Source organism: Astatotilapia calliptera, chromosome 22, assembly GCF_900246225.1.
Source record: "Astatotilapia calliptera chromosome 22, fAstCal1.2, whole genome shotgun sequence".
Classification (NCBI taxonomy): domain Eukaryota; kingdom Metazoa; phylum Chordata; class Actinopteri; order Cichliformes; family Cichlidae; genus Astatotilapia; species Astatotilapia calliptera.
The window spans coordinates 7,674,356-7,695,972 of record NC_039322.1 but is presented as its reverse complement, the minus strand read 5'-3'; the positions used below and the strand labels follow the sequence as shown (position 1 = coordinate 7,695,972).

Below are 21,617 nucleotides of genomic sequence, written 5' to 3'. Positions count from 1 at the left end.
AAATTGCTAAAAACAAATGCCACACTTAATCAGATTTTACAGAAATTACTCTCTAATCGATGAAGCATGACAGCTATGTTGTAATCGGCCCATTTTGACGTCTATCTTTTCCCCAAAGGTTGGCCTGCTGGACCTGGAGCTGAACCGTCTCACCAAAGCCCTGTTCCTGGCCCAGGTGGTTCTCTCTGTGGTGATGGTTGCACTGCAAGGGTTTGTGGGTCCTTGGTTCCGCAATCTCTTCCGATTTGTTGTGCTTTTCTCCTACATCATCCCCATCAGGTACAGTCTCAAATACAAACCTCAGATGTCGATCCTCCCACACTGGCAGGTGTAAATGTTCTTACCAAAATAGATATAATGATGATATTATTTTTAATAATATTATTTTAGAAAAAATAATATTTTGAAGCTTGATCTTACAGTACATTCAAAACAGATTTCCTATCAAATCTTTGTGTTCAACGTTAAATAGATTTTTTTTATGTTGAATTTATTTTGCTTCAGTTGTTGAATTCAAAGTATTCTCTTTTTATTTCAGTTAAGGTTTACTAAAACCAGTGAACAGTGGACAAAAGGACAAGTTATTTAAGAAGAAAAAAGAATTAGCCAGTGTTTTCTTATTTCTTAGTTTATGTAGCCTTACTGTGACTGGTGAGACAAAGATACTCTTAAAACTCTTAATCTGTTTTCCCCCTTTTTTCTTTTTCTTTCTTTTTTTTTTTTTTTTTTTTTTTTTTTTTGTAGCCATTTTTTCTTTTTATTTGGTCTTTAATACAGTTTTGTTGTTTTACTGGTGGTGGGTTACAGTCATTTTATTTAATTTCGTTTTTTTTTTTGTTTAGTTTGCGTGTAAACTTGGACATGGGAAAGTCGGCCTACGGTTGGATGATAATGAAAGATGAAAACATCCCCGGCACTGTTGTGAGGACCAGCACCATCCCCGAGGAACTGGGCCGGCTTGTCTATCTGCTGACAGACAAGACAGGTAGTGTTTAAGATTTTACTGACAATCCGAGTTTGACTGAAATTATTTGCTTCAAGAGGAGAAATGATTTGGATGCTGGTTTAGGCTGTGCATCTTCAAATGGGAGAGACTGTGGAAGCCTTATCATACCATCAAAGAAGGTGGAAGGTCTACACAAAGTGTGTGACACGTGTGTATTATAGCATTTATGGGTTTTTAATGTTAACATTTTTAAGGTGTCTAGATCCCTACTTGCAGATTAGAAAGTGATGTTACCTGATCAAAGCACATTAACCAAAAGGAAAAACAAAAAAAACTGAGAATGAGTCTTTAATGCAGCCACATTAATTTTTCCTTTATGAATTAAGCACATTTGATGATAACTGAAGTAGAAACATTTGACACTGTGGGCATGTGTGAGTTAAAACGGAGAACTGAGGAAAAATCCAGCGTTTTCAGGTGCTTCTCAGGAGTCCTCAAGTTTTCTTATTTCCCTATTGTGGCGTGTTTCACTAATAAACAAATGGCTGCTCTTTTCTAATTCTAGACGGTGTGTCAGAGTGATAAACTCCTGCTGGGGTCCTAATATGCTTCTTTGTCTTCCCCCACTGATCTAGGTAGGAATAGATTAGCTTTAGAGCCTATTTATCCAGGTTGGTAGTTAAAGTACATGGAAAAAAGAACAAACAATCAATCCATTAGAATTGGTTAACTCTGTGCCTCTAATGTTTTTGGAAGTTAGATGCCCTCTAATCAGCTTTACGCTCTATCAGCACACGTTCTGGCAACCAACATCCATTAAACAAGGCCATTGCCCCCATTTTCAAGGATTTTTCTTTTTTCTTTTGCTTTTAGTGTCTGAACATTCACTCAGTCTTTTTGTATGCAGTCTTGTCTGATAGTTAGAAAGGACACGCAGTCCATACTGGTAATGCGATTAGGTCAGTGAGAAGGCAAATGCACTACCCTGCAGGTCCCATGATATATTGGAAACTGTCTTATGAAGACGACCGCTGTGTGTGTGTGTGTGTGTGTGTGTGTGTGTGTGTGTGTGTGTGTGTGTGTGTGTGTGTGCTTTCAGAAAGGCTGAATTTCTCTTAATTTTGCTATTGTATACAGTTGTGTAATAAGAAACTCTGGATGATATAAGGTGGAGACATGGTTTATTTATATAGAGCACAAACCTAACATAAGGTTCTTAGAAGCATAGTCAAATAAACAGATTGTTTTCTGTGCTGTAGTCACAGACCTGCCTCTGGAGATCTAGGTGGTGATCCAAACTTTGCAGGATGGCTGGGAGCACAAGGTGTCAACCTTGAAGGGGATTGCTTGCACATTTAAAGCAAGGACGATTTTAGCTATTAATTTTGGGAAGCGATTAGAGCTTGCACAATAAATAAGGCATCTGATACTGTTGTAGCTTGATGGGTATCTGTGTATATGTAAGATGATACAAGAAGCTGGAGTTCAGAGATGCCAAATTAGGAGCTGCTCAGTTTCTCTCAGGGAGGATTTCATCACAGTTGTGACCAGCAATAACAAAGACTGCGGATTTGTACCGAAAATGTTATTTATGTCTTGTCTTGTTAAAACACATGACATAATGATAGTAAACACAGTACTGATATTCTACACTTGCGATGGGTCTTAAACATTATCTTTTGAGAGTTTGTTGAATTGTGATTCAGGTGCTGTGGATGTTCTGTTTGTTTTATATGGTAATGTCTAAATAATCTTCTGAACTGCAGGCACTCTGACACAAAACGAAATGATATTCAAGCGACTCCACCTGGGAACAGTATCCTATGGCACAGACACCATGGATGAGATCCAAAGCCATATAGTCCAGTCATACGCACAGGTGAGCAACCTTAATGACGTGTGGTTGAGAAAACCCAGCTACTGTTAGTCTGTGTATGTCTTAAGCACCCGAGTTAAAGGCATCTGGACTTTTAAGCCTTTTGGATTAGAGGTAAAATCTCTTCATGAACCTAAAAAAGAAGTCTGGTTGCCTTCAGCTCACCTCCATGCTGATTTGTTTGTGTGCATTAATTGGTGTGAGTGTATTTGTGTATATGAAAATAACGTCCAATATTTTAATTCACTAAAAATAAAATCTATGTAAAAATTTTTAGCACTAATTTTTTTAGCATCCATATTATGAAAAAAGACTTTTTTTTTCTTTTTTTTTTCTTTTGTAAATTTCAGAATAATGATTGTTTAGTGTGAGTGTTCGCTCAGTATTACTTTAAAACTATAACACATATGCCTAACGATAGACACTGGGTACACAATTTACTTGACTTTTGAAAATTTGTGCCCAGCATGGGCGCGTATCCAGTTAAAATTAATACTTTTTTTCCCTCAGTGTTTTCCCGCTTATTCCTGCCCCTCTCTGCGGATCAGTTTAATCAATTTTTATATTGAGCTAAGAATAAGTTTTCCAGGAAAGAAGCCCATATTGTCCATTCATCATGCTGCGTCCCTGAGAGACTCCCTGTACTGTAAGCAAGTGTTTCCTCACTGGGTGGCTCAGATCTGGCTGCAGTCTTGACAGAATGATATTGTTCGCTCTCAGCCAGCTCCAAACAGCTGGTCGAGGCTGAAACCATCTGCCCCGCACCCTTATGTCTAATCTCAGCTAATGAAAAATGACTAGTCTTTTTAGCGCAGGACAGCTGAAGCAGTGCTGATCAGCAGTGCCTCTCTCATTTGTGCTATACAATACTTTTTTCTGTACTGTACTGTCACAGTGATGTGTAAAATTTAAAGAGGATCATTTATAATATAGTCTAAAAAAACCCCACCTAAAGGTCTTAATTTAATCACAACTTTTGCCTACAAGTATCTGTTGTACATTTAGAAGAAATCCTCCATTTATATCTGTGACACTGTGTTTATCTGGCTGAATGGCATAATAATCTCTGCCTGTAGATCTTTCAGTCCCTTTAGATAAAGTTTGTGTACTTACTGTACTCCTGTCAGCCCCTTTCTCTGCTCAGCAGGAGTCAAGTCTAATAATAAACCAAAGTCTAATGCTCAGTAGAGTGCAGTCCTCCTGTCAACTACAGCTGGCTCTGTGGACTGTTGTCATGCTCAGTAATCGCACACTTAAACTGATGGTTCTTGTCAAAAGAGATGAAAATGTAAAAGCCCTCAAACCAAATATAACAAGATGGAGACTATGCTGCAGTCCTCTCCTCGCTGTGTCATCTAGCTTGAACAGGTGTGTCAGATTGATAAGAACTAGCTGTTTCTTACTGTGTCTGCAGGGATAAATATATATAAATATACTCCAGATTCAGTTCTTTTAGGCACTGGATCTGGTACCTTGCAAACACATTTTTAGCCATAACTCATGAATTCACATGGATATTTCAATATTTCACAAAAATGTTTAAAAGGATAAAGTGATGACATTTTGTATACAACAGCTCAAAGGTTCATGTAACTGTGCAACACTATGCTGGCCATTGTTCCTTTACTCAGTGCCATAACACAGGAACAGCCGAGCCCAAATCTATAAAGTTCTTTTAAAAAACTAAATATTTAATACAAGTCTGGACAGAAACTGTTGTCAGCTGCAGACTGTTTGTTCTTACTTCAGGCAACTTCCCAGCCATCCAGTGGTAGTGCCACTGGTGCCACGCCATCGCGGAAGACCCAGGCATCAGGCCCAAAGGTTCGTAAGAGCGTTAGCAGCCGGATCCACGAGGCCGTGAAAGCCATCGCCCTGTGCCACAACGTCACACCGGTGTACGAGTCGCATGCCGGAGTAAACGGGGAGACTGAATCTGCAGAAGCCGACCAGGACTTCAGTGATGACAACCGCACGTATCAAGCCTCCAGCCCAGATGAGGTAGATATAAAGCACAGTGGTTATCCTGGTCGTCAAAGATTAGATTATAGCTCTATTTCCACCTCGTATTTAGCAAACTTATCTAATTTGGGTGGGTCACAGTTTTCCTCACTTGTCAAAAACAATATTTTATGACTACTTTGGGTTAACAGAGGTTAACTTGTTGTGATGCAGATTACATTTGGAGTTGGAAGCTGGCAGGGAACATAAAATAGAAAGCTAATGAATTAAATCAGCACATTGTTAAGATTGAATAACTGTCTGAATTGAACACATTACAGTGCACTACATAAAATTATTTTCTTTACCTTTTAGAGTCCATTTTTTCTACAGTCACACAGATGTGTTTAAATAATCTGTGTGTGACAAATTGTCACAATACCGCCCTTGTCATGAGTGACGTTTCTGGGTGATTCCCAGCTCATTCAGAGTCTTTGGAAAAACCCATAATATATTTTAAAGTCAGCTTCAATCTTTATTTTAGCACCTTTTAATATTTTTGTAGGAGAAAACATGCATATACTAAACAAAACGATGCGGAAAAGGGAGATTTTGCTTTTGAAACACTCATTGTAAAAATATTTCTAATCTCTTTCTGTGTCATTTATTAGCCATCCTAAATAATCCTGCTTAGTCATAATTATCATTTCACTGGCAGAAAGTCAAAGGTCATGAACTCTTTTTAGAGGTTAAGCTTTTTAATTGTCTATATTAGCTGCCTGAGAATTTACTGCTGTAACTGAAGGAAGAATGCAGCCCGGTCCCCACGAGGATCCTCAGTGTTTCCTTTCTCCATGTAACACGAGAGCTGGATTACATGGAGAACACATAAAACACAGAAGGAAAACGACAAAAAAAGTCAGGCTTTTGTTTTGTTTTGTTTTTTTTAACAGTAGTTTAATGCAGATTGGAGGAGAGTTAATCTACCCTTAAAGGCCCACTGCAGCATTATTGGCATGTTTATCACCACTGACATGTGAAGGTTCGTAAAGCCTATGTGAGACTGGCAGAGTTTCTTTTTACCCCCTGCCACCTTTGGCAATCAAAATAAAGATAAAAGCGTATTAAAAGATAAATCTAATTTTTCTGTTTTACCTGCACTACCTCCCTCCAAGTTGATGGGTATATTTATTTATATCCCCTCTTTCTGCTCTGTCTCTCCTCCCTCTATTGTCTCACACTGCTTGGATTGATCAATATTTAATTTTCTCACTGGGAGGATGAGAGGTGTAGATCTGTGATTGTTGGTAGAACTCTCCCTTCCCCTTTCACTCTCTCCTTTGTTCTTTCTCTGTCTTTCATTTCCCTCTTCTTTTGAATCCTTCGTCTCATTGAATGCAGCATCCGATCTCAGCCGCTATACTTCTCTTAGTTTGTTTGGCCCGCTCATCATTTCGGATATCATAAGCAGTCATAAAGTGGAAGCTACTGGGATCAGAACAAAGGTCGTCCGACCTGTGGTCTGATTAGAAAAAAATATTTGAGTGTAGCCTTTAAATGTGTGTGGCTTTTTTTTTCTTTCCTACATTTTGTCACCTTTCAGGAGCTCGTATTAAATTACACACTTGGTCTTTCTGGATTGAGAAGTTTGACAATTATTGTTCAGCTGTCATTAAGATCAGGAAAATTGTGTCACTTCATCTCCAATGCAAGAAAAGAAAAGCATTGCAGCAGCTGCTATTTCACATTTAATATTCTCCTTTATAAAAAATATTTCTTTGCTACTTCCTTTTTAATGGCATACATGCAAGGCACGTCAATTTGATAGTGCCTGATCCTTCCAAGTTTGCAAAATTCTGTTGAAAAGCCAAGAAAAAGAGAAATCTTTGTGAAATTCCCCCTAAGATTCATGTCATGGGAAACACCAGGTTGGATCCATTCAGTTCCTGCAGTTGAAAAGCAGCTGAGCTGGTGGTCACTGGCTATTAATATTTGACTTCTTAGACTCTGTCATAGTGTTGATAATTTTTATTTGGAGCTAAAATCAAAAGCTTTGTGAAGATAACTCTGTGTCAAAAAAAGGTGAGATACATTATGTAAACAATATGAACATGCTGGGACATTGCTTTTTAATTTAGCTTTGCAGATTCTCAGGTAAATCCAATTTCCAGAGTTACAAAAAAAAGAATTTAGGTTCAATTCATTCAGTTCTAAAATCACCAAACTGCAATGCTTCCTCGCTAATTAAATGGTGTCGATTACACCACAATGATAATCAAGTAAATATACTTTTCCTTCCCGTTAAGTTTGCATGTGTCCCTGTGTGCTTATCAATAACAGTTAAAAATGTGTACAAATAGCAGGACGGCTGTGAAGGTTTGTTAAACTGGTTATGCAAGAACTTTTACTCAAATGCAAAAAGAAGACGCAAACTAGACGATTTATAGTTTTGTATTTGGGATAAACAAGTTACCAACAGAAGTTTCTCATGAATCCAGATGCACAATTTCTGCTCTGTCTTGAGATACTCTTTCAAATCTAAAGTGTGTCAAATGATCCCAAAATAAATTGAGCTCTTCAGGGTGCACCCTTTTATGTTACCAGTGACATTACAGCAGAAAAAAGAATTTAACTGTTAAGAGTCCACTTGCCGCTATTGTGATTTACATGGCTGCTAAAACACAGTGAACACAGTTGAAATGATTGATCGTGTTGTTTAAGAACGTCTGCCATTGCAGTAAACTAGTCAGCTGCAGTCGTTTTTTTTTAGTAATGTTGTAACACACGCAGTTTGAATCACATGCAATTTGTATCAAAGTTGACAAAGCTTTAAATAGTTTTTGTAGAGCTGATAAAGTAGATTAAAAGGACTCTGTTTAATGTCAGCACATGTTGTGTGTCAATTCATGTGTGTCCATGTGCAGCTATGTGAACACACACACACAGGATAATGGCACACAGATGTGTGTTAAGTAAATATAGGCAGCCTTTTTACGGAGCTCAAAGGGGGAGCAGGAGAAATGATGGGGTATTAACAGGAAGTTCTAATTTGTAGGTCGGAGTATAATAACAACCTTTGAGTGAGCAAATTGAAAATGAACCCATTGAGGATTGAGTCGTGTGCAGCTGAACACTCACTCGGGGGCCGCAGTTCCTGCTGAGGGGAAAAAGAGGAAAGAGAAACAGAAAAACACTTATGTGGAGCTGAATGGGAAGAGCTCAGCAGCTCTGGAGATGCCGTAACACACTCTCATCCTTTAAGTGCATGTGAAAGTACATTTAATCAGCTTACATGTTGTCAACTTTCATCATTTTCTTTCCTACATAAAGTGATTTTCTCATTAACCTGTTAGTTTTAGTAAACATTCATCCTAAAATAAAGATTTTAAGTATTTTAATTTGATCCTCAAACATTGTGAACAAGTATATCTTGTCTGCTGTTTTATTAAAGTCAAAGCATCGAATCTTCCTCAGGTGGCGCTGGTGCGGTGGACAGAAAGCGTTGGTTTGACCCTGGTGAACAGAGACCTGACCTCCCTGCAGCTGAAGACTCCCTCTGGACAGATTCTCTCCTTTTACATCCTGCAGATCTTCCCCTTCACCTCTGAGAGCAAAAGGATGGGCATCATTGTTCGGGTGTGTATAATGATATCCTCCTTGTTGTGTGGTCTGAGTCATGCCTGTTTCTGTTATTCCTGCACATAATGAGGGCTAATTTTTAAGATAGGTTTGAACCTAATCTTGTAATTCTGTTTATTGTTGCTTCTGTTTAGCTTAGTTTCCACAGTAATGCCTTCAAATTTAGAAGAAACGTAGCTATTTTTATTTTCCAACTATTTAGGAGGAGTCAACGGGGGATATCACTTTCTACATGAAGGGTGCTGATGTTGCCATGGCGAGCATCGTCCAGTATAACGACTGGTTGGAAGAAGAGGTACAAATTTGAGTCATATTAAAGATTTTACTGGATACTTCCTGTAAATATAGTTTGGACAGAACTGGATCAAAGAAGCGCAAATTCCATTAAAGTTAGTCTTAACCAAATTTTGGTTCAGGATGAGAATCACAACAGTGAGTCGGTGACACTATTCCTGCACTCTTAAGTGTTCCATGTGTTTGCACACGGTTACTATAAGGCAGCACGCTTGGATTGGTGCAGTTTGTCAAATTAGTGCCTCAGCTAGTGCCAGATAAAGACTGTTACCTGATTGGTCTTTCTAAGATTCAGTTTCATTCTAAACACCATTAAAAAGGTCTTGAATATAACTTTGCTTATGCTGAAGGAACCTGGTTTAACTGACTCCTGGATAGGTCCCCGATTTGTAGATCTTTTAGATTGTCACTACCCGAAATTCTCAATATCTCTGGCTCAGAATTGGAGTTAGGGCTGATGTAACCAGTTTTTCTTCTTGGCTACTTGTAATTACAGTCTATGTAAAATGATGGGCAGACAGCATAATTACAGGTTTTGGAGCAGGGACAAGAAACATCGTGCTCTAATCAGTCTGTGCGCATCCTCAAAACATTTTTGTGTGAACTGTTGACGCATGCTGTTCTCACATAACATAATAGTTAAGGGATTGTGGAGCTTTAAATATAAAAGATTTTAAATACAGTTGTTGAACTCAAACTAAATAAATAAAAGTTATGCTGAAAAACACCTGCTTTAAAAATATGTTATGCAATTTCATGTCTTAAAAAGGCATGTTAATTTAATGTATACTAAATGTAGTCTTTCTATAATAAAGATGATACATGTTGAATCTACTGTTTAAGTCTTAAACATTGTCACATGTGGGAACTCTGCCAGTATTTTTCTCATTTGTTTCTACTTATGTGAAGTAATAAAATAACCAACATGAATAACAAATATACGAGAGCTTAGCTGCTTATGGCATCTCTATTAATGGGGACATTTCATCAAAAGATCAACAGGCCACCTACACCAGTTTGGTGGTCGAAGGTCTTGTACGCATATGTTCATAATTATATTGGCATTATTGAGTCATTTAGCACCAGGGGCAGCTTTTGATTTAATTAGTGACCTAGATAAAGTTGAAGTAATTACAGTATGTCATATTCTTGAACAATGGTGCTAATGATGTCCTGTTGGCCGTAATATCCCGTTGTCAGATCAACGCGCTGCAGTTACTCAGCTTGTCAATAACCAATCAAGTGGACAGATTGCCCCTATTGGTGTTTCATATCAAAAATAAACTGCCATCCATCCCTTTGTTTTACTGTCCTCTGAATTTCACCACAGGGTATGTTATTCAATATTGATTTCTTTTGGTGTTGGTAACAATATGCTGTTATTGACAGTAGTGTCTGCATGGTGTACTTGCACAGCAGCTGCTCTAATAAAAGAACTTATCTGCCCTAGATTTGATTGAAATTCATCTCAGGGAAACATTCGCAAACATTTATTGTAAATACACAACATCTTCTACTTCAGTCAAGAGCGATGAAGCTTTTGAAAGATACTTGAGACTGAAAACACCCCTGAAATAGATCTCTGATCTCCTTCCTTTCAGTGTGGGAACATGGCCAGAGAGGGCCTGAGGACTCTGGTGGTGGCGAAGAAGTGTTTATCTGAGGAGCAGTATCAGGACTTTGAGGTATGCAGGTTTATCAGTTGTTGGTTTATAAGGAACGATGTGTACCTCTTTAAATCTAATATAGTCTGCTTTGACAGCCCTCCAAATGAAAATCTAAATATGTGTTTTCACTGTACGGTCATTTTTGAGGGTGAAGTTCGTGGTTCCTCTGGACTTTTAACTTACACTTACTGATATAACTGTCATAAACAACATAATGAAAGAAGAGTAGATGAAACAAATGTTTAAGTAACTCATAAAAAAAAGGAATTCTTTGACATTAGTAAACAACCACAAACCCATCATAATCCTCAGATCACTTTCATGTTTGCCTGTAAATACATTTATTGGTTTTTGTAGTCTCTGCAGTTCAAACTACTCTAAAGGGAGAATAACAGGCGTGTCCACTATTTGCGGTTCTGAAGCTCTGAATCGCTTCATGATTTTATTCGTTATTTTTGTTCTTTCTTCTTTTTTTGTGCAGAATCGCTACAATCAAGCGAAACTGAGTATCCACGATCGAACCCTGAAGGTCGCAGCAGTGGTGGAGAGTCTCGAGCGAGAGATGGAGCTTCTGTGTCTGACTGGTGTGGAAGACCAGCTACAAGCAGACGTCAGGCCCACGCTGGAGCTGCTTAGAAATGCTGGCATCAAGGTCGGTGCAGAAATAAAACTGGACGCCAGACCGATGCTTTTTTTTTTTCGTCAGATCATCTCCACTTTGATTTATTTACTTTGTTGCAGTCCAACAAAACTATTAAAGTAATAGTGACATGGTAGTGTTAGTGCAAGGGAGTAAAAGAAAAAGGTGGAAGAAATAATTAAAAGATTAAAACAACTTAATTTTTCTCAATTGAGACTGAAGAAAAATTCATTTTGCTGCTTGTTAGCATTATGTTTAAACAACAATATTGATACCTTGAAGGAAAGTTGCTTAATAATTACTTCAGGAGGGATAAAAAGCAGGAAAACTATAATATTACACCTAATCAGAATTTGATGTATTTTCATGTTAATTAACCATAAAGTGTTGGAGATAACTGAAGATCTTATTTGTTTAATTTTACTCCATTTTTGTGCTGTTTCTGTAACACTTTGTGTTTCTTCATGTTGTTTTCTTCTCAGATCTGGATGCTGACTGGGGACAAGCTTGAGACGGCTACGTGCATCGCTAAAAGCTCTCATTTGGTTTCCAGGAACCAAGACATCCACGTCTTCAGACCGGTACGCTGTTTTATTTGAAAACATGAAGTGTTTGCATAAAAGGACCTGTCGGCTAGTTGGCTGCTTCACACTCTGGGTGTAACTCAGTTTTTCACGGAGGGTGGATAAGAGATTATGGTTACCATACCACCTTTATTTTTAAAGCAGTTTAAAATAAAACTACTGTTTTAAATCGCTGTAATAATAATAATTATAATGGATTGCATTTATATAGCGCTTTTCGAGACCCTCAAAGTGCTTTACATTACAATTCGACTACTCATTCACTCTCACATTCACACACTGGTGGAGGCAAGCTACAGTTGTAGCCACAGCTGCCCTGGGGCAGACTGACAGAAGCGAGGCTGCCATATCGGCCCCTCTGGCCAACACCAGTAGGTGTCTTGCCCAGGGACACAACAACCAGGACAGACAGAGCTGGGGATCGAACCGGCAACCTTCAGGTTACGAGATGAGCTTCCAAACCCCCTGAACCACATATACAAATAGCATAAACAATAAAACATGTTAAAAATTAGGGAATTAGAAAAAATAGTAAAACAAATAGAGTCAATCTCTTAAAATGTGCCAAAGGCTTCAGCAAATAAATATGTTTTAAGAAGAGTTATAAACTCAGAAAGAGCAGAGGTCTGCCTAACGTGCAAGGGCCAATCATGCTACAACTTTGGAGCAGCTACAGCAAAAGCACGGTCACCTCTAAATTTACCCTTGGTGTTTGGCACCTTAAAGAGCTGCTGATTGGCAGACCTAAGGGAGTGGGCAGGTGTGTATGGCTGTATTAAAAACTACCGTATTTCCCGGACTACAAAGCGCACCTGAATATTAGCCGCACAAGCTAAAATCAGGGGAAAATCCTGTTTTGTACATACATTAGCCGCACCTGACTAAAAGCCGCAGGTGTTTCAATGTTGACTTATCATATGTAAGAGAATATGCACAAAGGGAATTGTCAGGAAAGAGATGGCTGTTTGGAGACACACCCCTTTTATTAATATTTTGAAAAACAAGTTATGGGTACATATTTGCACATGTAGTACATAACAGTAACCTACAGCACACCAGAAAAATAGATTCGGACTACCTTTTAGGCTCAGGTGCAGTGACACAGCTTTAACAAGAAGAAAAGTCAGTCATTCACCATCTTTCTCTTCTTCCTGCGCTCTAAAACCACCAAAGTCCTCTTCTCCAATGTCGGAAACGAACAGGCTCAGGGTGGCTTCGTCATCCACTCTCCGCTTCTCTCCTTCGTTGTCACTTTCAAAACCAAAGAAATCCTCGTTGTCAGTGTCAGAGTCGAACACCCTCAGAAGGGCCGTGGCGGTGTCCTCCTCTCCATCAGGCAGCAGTCCAGCCCTTCGAAATCCGTTGGTGATCGTGGATGTTTTCGCACTTTTCCACGCTGTCAGAATCCACCGGTGGAGTTGGGCATAACTTGCTTTTCGCAAGTTTATCGCCGCTCGTCATCCACGCCTCCCGCTGAATGCGTAGCGCTACTTTTGAAGTTTGTTTTTCGCGCTACTTCGTACGGCACTACGTTGCCTGGTGGACGGACATGTGACTAACATACCACTCTTGAACCCCGATCCTTCCGCCAGGCAACGTAGTGCCGTACAACAGCGGAACAAACAAAACAAATCGTCTTACGATATGACAAAAATCATGGAAAATCCATAGAAAAGCCGCACCTGACTAAAAGCCGCAGGGTTCAAAGCTTGTGCAAAAAGTAGCGGCTTATAGCCCGACAATTACGGTACTTTTCTATCCACTTTTCTAAAAGCATATATATTATGTTAGCTCTTCATTTCACGATTGCATTTTGCCTCTATACAGACTGTCTACCTGCATGTAAGAGAAGCCTGCCTGCCTGATTAGTAGAAATGTGTCTATAAGTAAACTTCAAAGAGTAAATGGAAAGCTTATGGCAGTCTTGTCCACTTTGCATTTTCCAAAACAGATAGCTGTTCACTAAGATTAAATGTGCGATAACAAAAAGCCTAAATGATCTTGTGGATAATTGTATTGTGTGGCTCTCAAGCAGGTCTCAAACAGAGGAGAGGCCCATCTGGAGCTGAACGCCTTCAGAAGGAAACATGACTGTGCTCTGGTCATCTCAGGAGACTCCTTAGAGGTACTACAGCGCAGTGCAGTGACGCTTGCACAGCCGATGATGTTGAGGGTGTACTTCTTAGCCAAAACGAACACTTTGGAGTTCACCCAAGAAGTGGAGGAGTTGGAGAGGGAAAGATAATAAAAACAACTGGAACAGTGAGCTGAATTTAAAAAAAAAAAAAAAAAAATGAAGTTAAGCAGGAATTTAACATTTTCACTGTGTTTTCTGGTCAACAAGTTAATTTATGTCACACAACCTTTGGGTTTTTTTTTGGTTTTTTTGTTAGTTTTTTTTAAATGTATGCTACTTCCTTTGTGGTGCTACAGGTGTGTCTGAGGTACTATGAGCACGAGTTTGTGGAGCTGGCGTGTCAGTGTCCGGCGGTGGTCTGCTGTCGCTGCTCTCCAACTCAGAAAGCTCAAATCGTCAGACTCCTCCAACAGCACACAGCCAACAGAACCTGCGCCATAGGTAAGTGTTGACAGATACAGGGGCGGCAGACCTGCTTGCCCACAAGGCATTTGGCTACGATCCACGGACAGCCTGGGAAAATCTGTTAGCGGGAGAAAATATCTGTGTGAATTTAGCCCCATCTTTTCGAGAGGAAAGTGTTTACCATTTATAAAACTCTGGTGAACAGACAAATTAAACCAGACCGATTTCATACTCGTGTTTGGGATACAAGCTGAACTGATTTGTAAAATGCTTCAGAGAAAAACACATAATTTCACAGTCTCTTAACCGTCCCATTCCAGATGTGACCATTTAACATCACTGATTTTAGTTGGGTTAGAGGAAGATTCATGTGGTCTTAGACAGAGTATTACTGCATGTGTCCACAAGATGGCAGTGAAAACTCACTGATTTAAAAATGCCCATTCCAGCTGCTACTTCTAGAAACTGCATCATGTAATTTGTAATTTTGTGGCAGGTGATGGAGGAAATGATGTCAGTATGATCCAGGCTGCAGACTGTGGCATCGGGATTGAAGGAAAGGTAAAGCCTGCTGCACATTTCATTCAGACCTTGTGTGTCTTATCCTGGATTAGGTCCAATAACTTAATTTGGTCATAAAAACTCTAAAAACCTTGACTCAGATCCCTCAGTTATAAAACTGGTAAAACGAAGTGGCATGTCTTTAAATGTGAAGAAAAAAGAAAACGGTTGTTCTACTTTAGCTTAGCATCTTTATTCTGTTTGTTTCACATAGGAAGGGAAGCAGGCGTCGCTGGCTGCAGACTTCTCCATCACTCAGTTTAAGCACATTGGCCGCCTGCTCATGGTTCACGGCAGGAACAGCTACAAGCGTTCTGCAGCGCTTGGCCAGTTTGTCATGCACAGGGGCATGATCATCTCCACCATGCAGGTACAGCGATAGTTAAATTAAAACACAGACAAAACACTACAAATGCTGTATGTTTCTTGTTACATATTTTGAGCCTATATTTTGCTTTTGATCGTTCCTAATGAGTTCATCATGAAAGTTGTTTTGCGGTTAAAACGAAATTACAAATTCCCCACAGCGGGGACATTAAAATTCCTCATTTGGTGACTTTATGACACCAGTTTTGTGTCCTGTCCTCAGGCCGTCTTCTCCTCCGTCTTCTACTTTGCCTCTGTGCCTCTGTACCAGGGTTTCCTCATGGTCGGGTGAGTACCTGAAGTCTCATGGGGCCAGTGTAAGGACAGCTTCACAACAGCATAACCCTGATGCAAGCTTCTACAGTATTCGATCATATAACCTTCAGTTTTGTTGCCTCTCCTGTCTTCGTCTCTCATTTCTTTCTCTTTTTTTTTTTTTAATTTATTTTTTTTATACTTTGTGTGTAGGTATGCGACTATCTACACCATGTTTCCTGTATTCTCCCTGGTCCTGGACCAAGATGTGAAGCCAGAAATGGCCCTGCTCTACCCAGAGCTTTATAAGGACCTCACTAAGGTTTAATCCCATTTTTTTTTAATCTTTGGTTTTGACAGCTTTCCTTCGTTAGAATTTAAACAAGTAACAACATGTCTTTCTCTCTTTCAGGGACGTTCATTGTCTTTCAAGACTTTCCTCATTTGGGTTTTGATCAGTGTCTATCAAGGTGTGTTTTTCCTTATCATTCACTCACATTTGCTTCCTAAAATCAACTTTCAAGTTATAGCAGAACCATCTACAGCGTGATTCTATCTTTAAACTGTCAGAGCAACTCTTCAGCCACCATTTCATCATTTGTGCATTGTCTAGTAGCACAGTCCCAGGGCCCCTTCAAACCCTTGCACAGTCCGTTTCTCAGTATCTAAGGTTTCCAACTGCCATCCGCTTTTACATGCAAGCTTTTGTCTGTCCAGTAAATCGATATTTCTGTAATCGCTAAGCCATGCAGCGAGTGAGAAAGATCTATGTTCTTGCTCAAGCGTGACTTCCTGACAGCTCGAGGTTTTTAATTAAAGGCCAATACTCGGTATGTGGAAAGGAAAAAAAGCAATATGAAAGGAAGTAAATATTAGGAACTGATCGGGCATAATTTATTACAGACGTTGAGTCGGTGGAATGCGCTGTATTAAGCCAATATGAAAAAGCAATTACGTGATCAGTTATAGGCTATTAAGCTCAATTTGTGTAGTGTTATGATAAAATGAAAGGCTATCAAGATACAGCAGGCGCCCAAAGATGAGTGTGTGTCTGGACACTCAAGAGTGAGACACACTGGAAGTCATTGTGGATCCTTCAGCCTCATAAATAATGTTATTGAATCAGTCCTTATCTGCAGACACCATAATCCTTAACTCAGTGTCCCAGACCACTGTTGATGAAACTGATAGACTGGGCCAGTTAATCTTTAGAAAACAATCGTGATTTCTTAAAGGGAGATCTGGTGCACAGCAAGTCCTGAATGAATAATGAGTAATGTAATTTTAGTTAAGCCCAGACACTTAGACCAGACCTAATCGCGCAAAAAAGTTTTTAAAGTCCGCATGTTTCCTTTGGCGCCACCAGGGGGCATCCTCATGTACAGCGCGTTGGTGCTGTTTGAGTCGGAGTTCGTTCACGTGGTTGCCATCTCCTTCACGGCGCTCATCCTGACTGAGCTGCTGATGGTGGCGCTGACGATCCGCACTTGGCACTGGCTCATGGTGGTGGCTGAGTTCTTCAGCCTGGGTTGCTACCTCGCCTCACTCGCCTTCCTCAACGAGTACTTTGGTAGGTATACCTTTCCTCTGAGTTTTTCACTACTGGTTTACTGACCTTTTAAACATTTAAGGTTTCAGAAGATAATAAGAATATCTTTATATTTAAAAATCCTATCAAATAGTTATATGAAAGCTTGTATGAGAACTTCTTGTTGTACTTTAATCTACTGAATATTTTCTCATTAAAATAAAACCTTAGTCTGAACAACCATGAAGAGTGATGCTAATATGCTATTTTTCAGTTGCTAAATAGTCAACTAACCTGCTTGTGAACAGCTTGAACAGTTGGTGTGAGGCTTTTACTTTTGGTTTGATACGTCCAGTATTGATTGGTCTGAGTACTTCAAGGAACCGCCTTCTTCTTCGCTGTGCCCGCTCTGTTTAGTTTGATGTAACACTACTTGGCACCTAAGTGTTGCGCTGTTGTTTAAACCCTCAGCTCTGTGCTTTTATTCCCTCCTCAGTCTTTTTCTTCTCTCTGTCTGTCCTATTTTTATTTCTTTCTTCACTGCTAACTTTTTGCACTGCACTCACTGTTTCTGCTGCACTTCTTTTGCTTCTGTGTGTCGGCAACAGGCATAGGCAGGGTGTCGTTGGGAGCTTTCCTTGGTAGGTGTACAGCCTGTGAATTCACACCCCTTTCTCCTTCATCTGTCTCTGATATTATGTATCTGGTCTTGCATCTGTATGTTTGCATCATCTTATGTTCTTGGGTTTATTTTGTCGTGTGGGTCGTTTTCATCTCACGTGTTTAAGTTTTTATTTTCATGCTTTGACCAATACGCAATCACCAACATAATTTTAGAGCGCGATCATGTCGCTGTGATAAAGTCTTTATCTTTCCTTCTCCCAGACTCGTCCTTCATCACGACTTGGCCTTTCCTGTGGAAGGTGTCCGCCATCACACTCGTCAGCTGTCTTCCTCTCTACATAATCAAATACCTGAAGCGCAAATTTTCACCACCAAGCTACTCCAAGCTCTCCTCATGAGCCAAACTGGGATTATGTTTTTGTTAGGTTTGTAGTTCTGTGCAGCAATGAGCTTTGTAATTTTCGCACTTTTTGTACACACTGGTCCTCAGTGATGGACAGAGGAAACACTGGAACAATCAAAAAAAAAAAAAAAAAAAAAACTGAAAGAAAGTTGTTGGGTTTTTTTTAGGGGGGGTTTGCCACTGATACATGGAATTACTTGAAAAGATTGAGCACATAATAAAAGACTGTCAGAGGAGGGGTACAGGCGCGGTGACTGCACTTGGAAGGCCCGAAACACTTGACCCCACTTTTTCCCAAAGGGGGTCGACCTGCCTTCGTTTGTTTTAAAGCATTTAAATACATCAGCTCGTCATTTTATACAGTTCAGATGCATTACTTTCAGTGTTTAGATTTTTATATGTGGCGTTTGGAAACTTTTTTTACTATAAGTGTCACCTTTTTTTTTTTTTATGGTATTAATTACAGTTGCTGGGCGGTGTGTTTGAACAGTGTTGAGCTGCAGTAAGGGAGAAAAGGATGATTGACTGGTTTCTTGTGTTACTGTAAATAAAGTCTTTACATGCAGCTTTGATTGTTACTGGACTTAATGTAAAACTCGCTGTGTTTCAATCTCATACAGACGTGCATTAACCAAAAATCATTCGAGAGAAAATGCTGTTGATGTGTTGAGGGTCGAAGCTTCCTGGGACTGGCTTTGAAGTGAACTTTACATTTTTAAGACATCAATCTGTAGTCTTTGTAGTGTAGAATCAGAACTCCTAAATGCTTCCATGTTTGGCTTTGATTGTATAATTTCACACTTGTGTGCGTCTGTGGCCGTCAGTCCTCCTGTCAGCGTGGCAGCTCTGTGCCTCATTATGATGTTCATGTATTCAATCTGCATCTCAGAGGTTTAGGTTCGGTTTCTTTGCCTCCACAGCCATATCTGAACTTGAATCCTGCTGCTTTTCTTGGAGAACAAGTTTTTTCATGATGGCAAACTATAATAAGGGCCCTGATTAAACTCGCTGGCTGAAAGCTTTTAGGGCTTTATTGACAATTCGACTCTTTTGCTCCGGTTTGACTTTGACCTGCAGTGGACTTTGACATTCATCCCTTTTTAAGGAGGAATGAGTTTTATCATTGTAGTTCTTTGGGGAAAAAAATACTTTGATGCAAATTGCATTGAATGTTTGAAATTGCGATTTTCATTCTTACAAGCAGCAATTCCAGTTGTTGATTCCTGTTTTCTGTCAAGTTTCTTATGATCTTACTTTCCATGGCTGACACAGCAATTTCTAACCGTATGTCTGTTATTTATAAAAACTGGTATTGATTAAGGAGTAATAAAAAGACAATGAATACTAAAAATGTTCCTGTTTGGATTTTTCTAACTGAAAGCAGAGGCAGCCAAGGATATATTCATTGTTAGGTTTATCATCTGGCCACTAGATGGAGACAGAGACTAAATACTGGAGAGCAAATGAGTTTCAGTCATGTATGAACTTGAGTGTTGAACCTTAGGTGTTTGTTTTTTGTTTTTTTGTTTGTTTTTTTACATTTAAAAACAAAACAAAGTTTCTGTAACAGATTGCAAATAGCATCTATTTGTTTCTGAGGCTCAAATGATGAAAAATGATTTAAAATCTGTGACCAGAATTTTCAAAAACTCCTAATCAAATTATTATTAAACTAAAGCTGTATTCCACCAAAGTGTATCAGGTGCATCTCAGCTGGATATTACCAAACTTAAGGAAAGAAGGGACTAGGGCGCACATATGGAGCATTTAGTTAAAGTTTAGACAATTAAGTGATTCGCCTTACTGCTAAGAAATGTTCATGTTAAATAAATTATTTAGAAAAATTAAGTGTGAAGTTTGGAATCCTTCACTTATGTCGCCACATGTAGTTGTAGAATTGTTTATGAACCTTTTCAAACCAGCAAAAAAATGCATTGGAGTTTTAGCAATTATTTAACTTATATATGAAATTAAAAATGCCATTTTCATCTGTGTTGATGCTAAAGTTTCAGACTACCTAAGATGAATTACATGCATGTTTTAAATCACTTCAAGCACCCAAACCTGTAATTGGCCCACGTTTCCATTTTTGTATTAAAATATCCCTCACCTGAGAAATGTCTACTCTACTCTATGTACAACAAGAGGAAACGTCGGTGCTTTTAAATGTGAGCCGCATGGAGGAAGCTTTAATGACTCTTTAAAAGAAACTATATGTTTTACCATGTAATCTAAGGCAGCCATTGAGCAAACAGACAATGTGCTATCAATTTTTCTCCCCATGGAGCAGGAAGTACTTTGCTGATGGAGGGTGACCCAGTGATGAATGTGATGGTCCGATGACTTCGACATGTTAAGAAAAGTTCTTTCATCTCACGCTTTTCACTTTGTGGGGAGGGGAAGAAGTGCTGCACTGCAGGTTGTTTTACTCTTCTTGCAACATTTATGAAAGAGTTATTGTGGTTTGTTTCCCAGACCAGCAAAAGTATAGAGTTAATGTGCTGCACAAGGAGCTTTGATGGACCGGATAATGCTCGTGGGACTAATGATTTATTGTACTAAAAGGAGAACCGCTGCAGATTTCTTAGATTCATTTGTGTTCTTGATGAAACTGAGTAATGGTACAGTCACTGTTTGTTTGTTTTATGGGGGGGAAAAAAAAGAATTAGAATTGTTTCTTAAAAAACAAACCAAAAGAAAAACACCTTTAAAGTGGTTTTAAATGTAATTGCGTTACAGAAACTGTGATTTTGACTTAGCTGGAATTAGACTGTATATAAAAGACGGACAGCGCGCCATCACCCATAGTTACTGAGGTCGTGTTGTGAAGCCTCAAGAAAAGCAGCATTGTGTTTTTAAACTAATGATTTAGAAACATGAACACTCACCCTCACGTAAAATGAACAACACGTTGTATTCACCAAGTCCTGAAACTAGCAACCGAGACCATGAACTCATCAGAAAAATGTGTATCGAATGAATGAATGAGGAGATTTTCCTCATAGTCTGTTATTAAGTAAACTTCATCTAGCAACCAGAGGCTTCACCCCCTAGTGGCCATTAGAAAGACTGCAGGTTTAATGCACTTGTGTGTTGGCTTCAGACCACCAGGGGTTTGTTAATCTCGGTCCAAAGGCACAGGTTCACCAATAAAACAAGCATAGTTTGAGCATACAGGTAATCATCCAATACTTTTTTTTCTTTTAGAAAAACTCCAACGTCACATCAGATCAATCTGTTTCAATATCAGTCACTTCAATCGAGGTACAACAAAACTACTGCTATGTAACTTGGGTAAGTTATTAGTTGCCTAGCACTGAGTAATATTTAACACTGCTAGATGACACATGACCAGTTATGCAAAGAGAAAAGAGAAACAAAAAACGGAGAACCCTTTTAGCACAGTGACAGTAGCAAGCATCGGCTAAACACCTAGATTAGAAGCGTATTAGCGTCAAGGATGAGTTGGCCGTGCAGCAGAACGGTGTTCACCCAGAAGCTCAAAATTTGCTCCCGAGTGAGGCAGAAACAAGAGAGCTGAAGTGCTCTAAGTCATTGGTTGATAAATAAACATCTCCTTATATAAACAGAGACAGAAGAGCCTAAGTGCTCCGCTCTGTTCAGATGTACAGAAGTAAGCACAGAAAACATTAAAGTGCTTCTGAAGGTTAAAAAAGCGGTCAGGGAAAAGAATGTGTTTAGAAATGATCACATTAATGTGAGAATATTGATTTTCTTTTTAAACTACTGG

The 21,617-nt window shown here is 39.2% G+C and overlaps 1 protein-coding gene across 5 annotated transcripts in view; it reads left to right on the top strand.

The window, feature by feature from the left end:
- atp9b (ATPase phospholipid transporting 9B) overlaps positions 1 to 18,004 on the top strand; it is a 42,957-nt gene extending 24,953 nt beyond the window's left edge. For 2 of the 5 annotated variants that reach the window (XM_026156782.1, XM_026156788.1), the window contains 19 exons: positions 119 to 279; positions 843 to 985; positions 2,713 to 2,825; positions 4,572 to 4,823; positions 8,238 to 8,399; positions 8,605 to 8,697; positions 10,298 to 10,381; positions 10,845 to 11,015; positions 11,486 to 11,584; positions 13,620 to 13,712; positions 14,021 to 14,165; positions 14,626 to 14,690; positions 14,905 to 15,060; positions 15,280 to 15,344; positions 15,525 to 15,633; positions 15,724 to 15,781; positions 16,678 to 16,881; positions 17,448 to 17,480; positions 17,725 to 18,004. In XM_026156782.1, the coding sequence (XP_026012567.1) occupies positions 119 to 279; positions 843 to 985; positions 2,713 to 2,825; positions 4,572 to 4,823; positions 8,238 to 8,399; positions 8,605 to 8,697; positions 10,298 to 10,381; positions 10,845 to 11,015; positions 11,486 to 11,584; positions 13,620 to 13,712; positions 14,021 to 14,165; positions 14,626 to 14,690; positions 14,905 to 15,060; positions 15,280 to 15,344; positions 15,525 to 15,633; positions 15,724 to 15,781; positions 16,678 to 16,881; positions 17,448 to 17,480; positions 17,725 to 17,861 (2,343 nt within the window). In that variant the 3' untranslated portion in view covers positions 17,862 to 18,004. The remainder of the gene's footprint in view (positions 1 to 118; positions 280 to 842; positions 986 to 2,712; positions 2,826 to 4,571; positions 4,824 to 8,237; positions 8,400 to 8,604; positions 8,698 to 10,297; positions 10,382 to 10,844; positions 11,016 to 11,485; positions 11,585 to 13,619; positions 13,713 to 14,020; positions 14,166 to 14,625; positions 14,691 to 14,904; positions 15,061 to 15,279; positions 15,345 to 15,524; positions 15,634 to 15,723; positions 15,782 to 16,677; positions 16,882 to 17,447; positions 17,481 to 17,724) is intronic. The other 3 variants (XM_026156785.1, XM_026156787.1, XM_026156786.1) reach the window with 3 other exon arrangements.
- Positions 18,005 to 21,617: the final 3,613 nt, after the last annotated feature.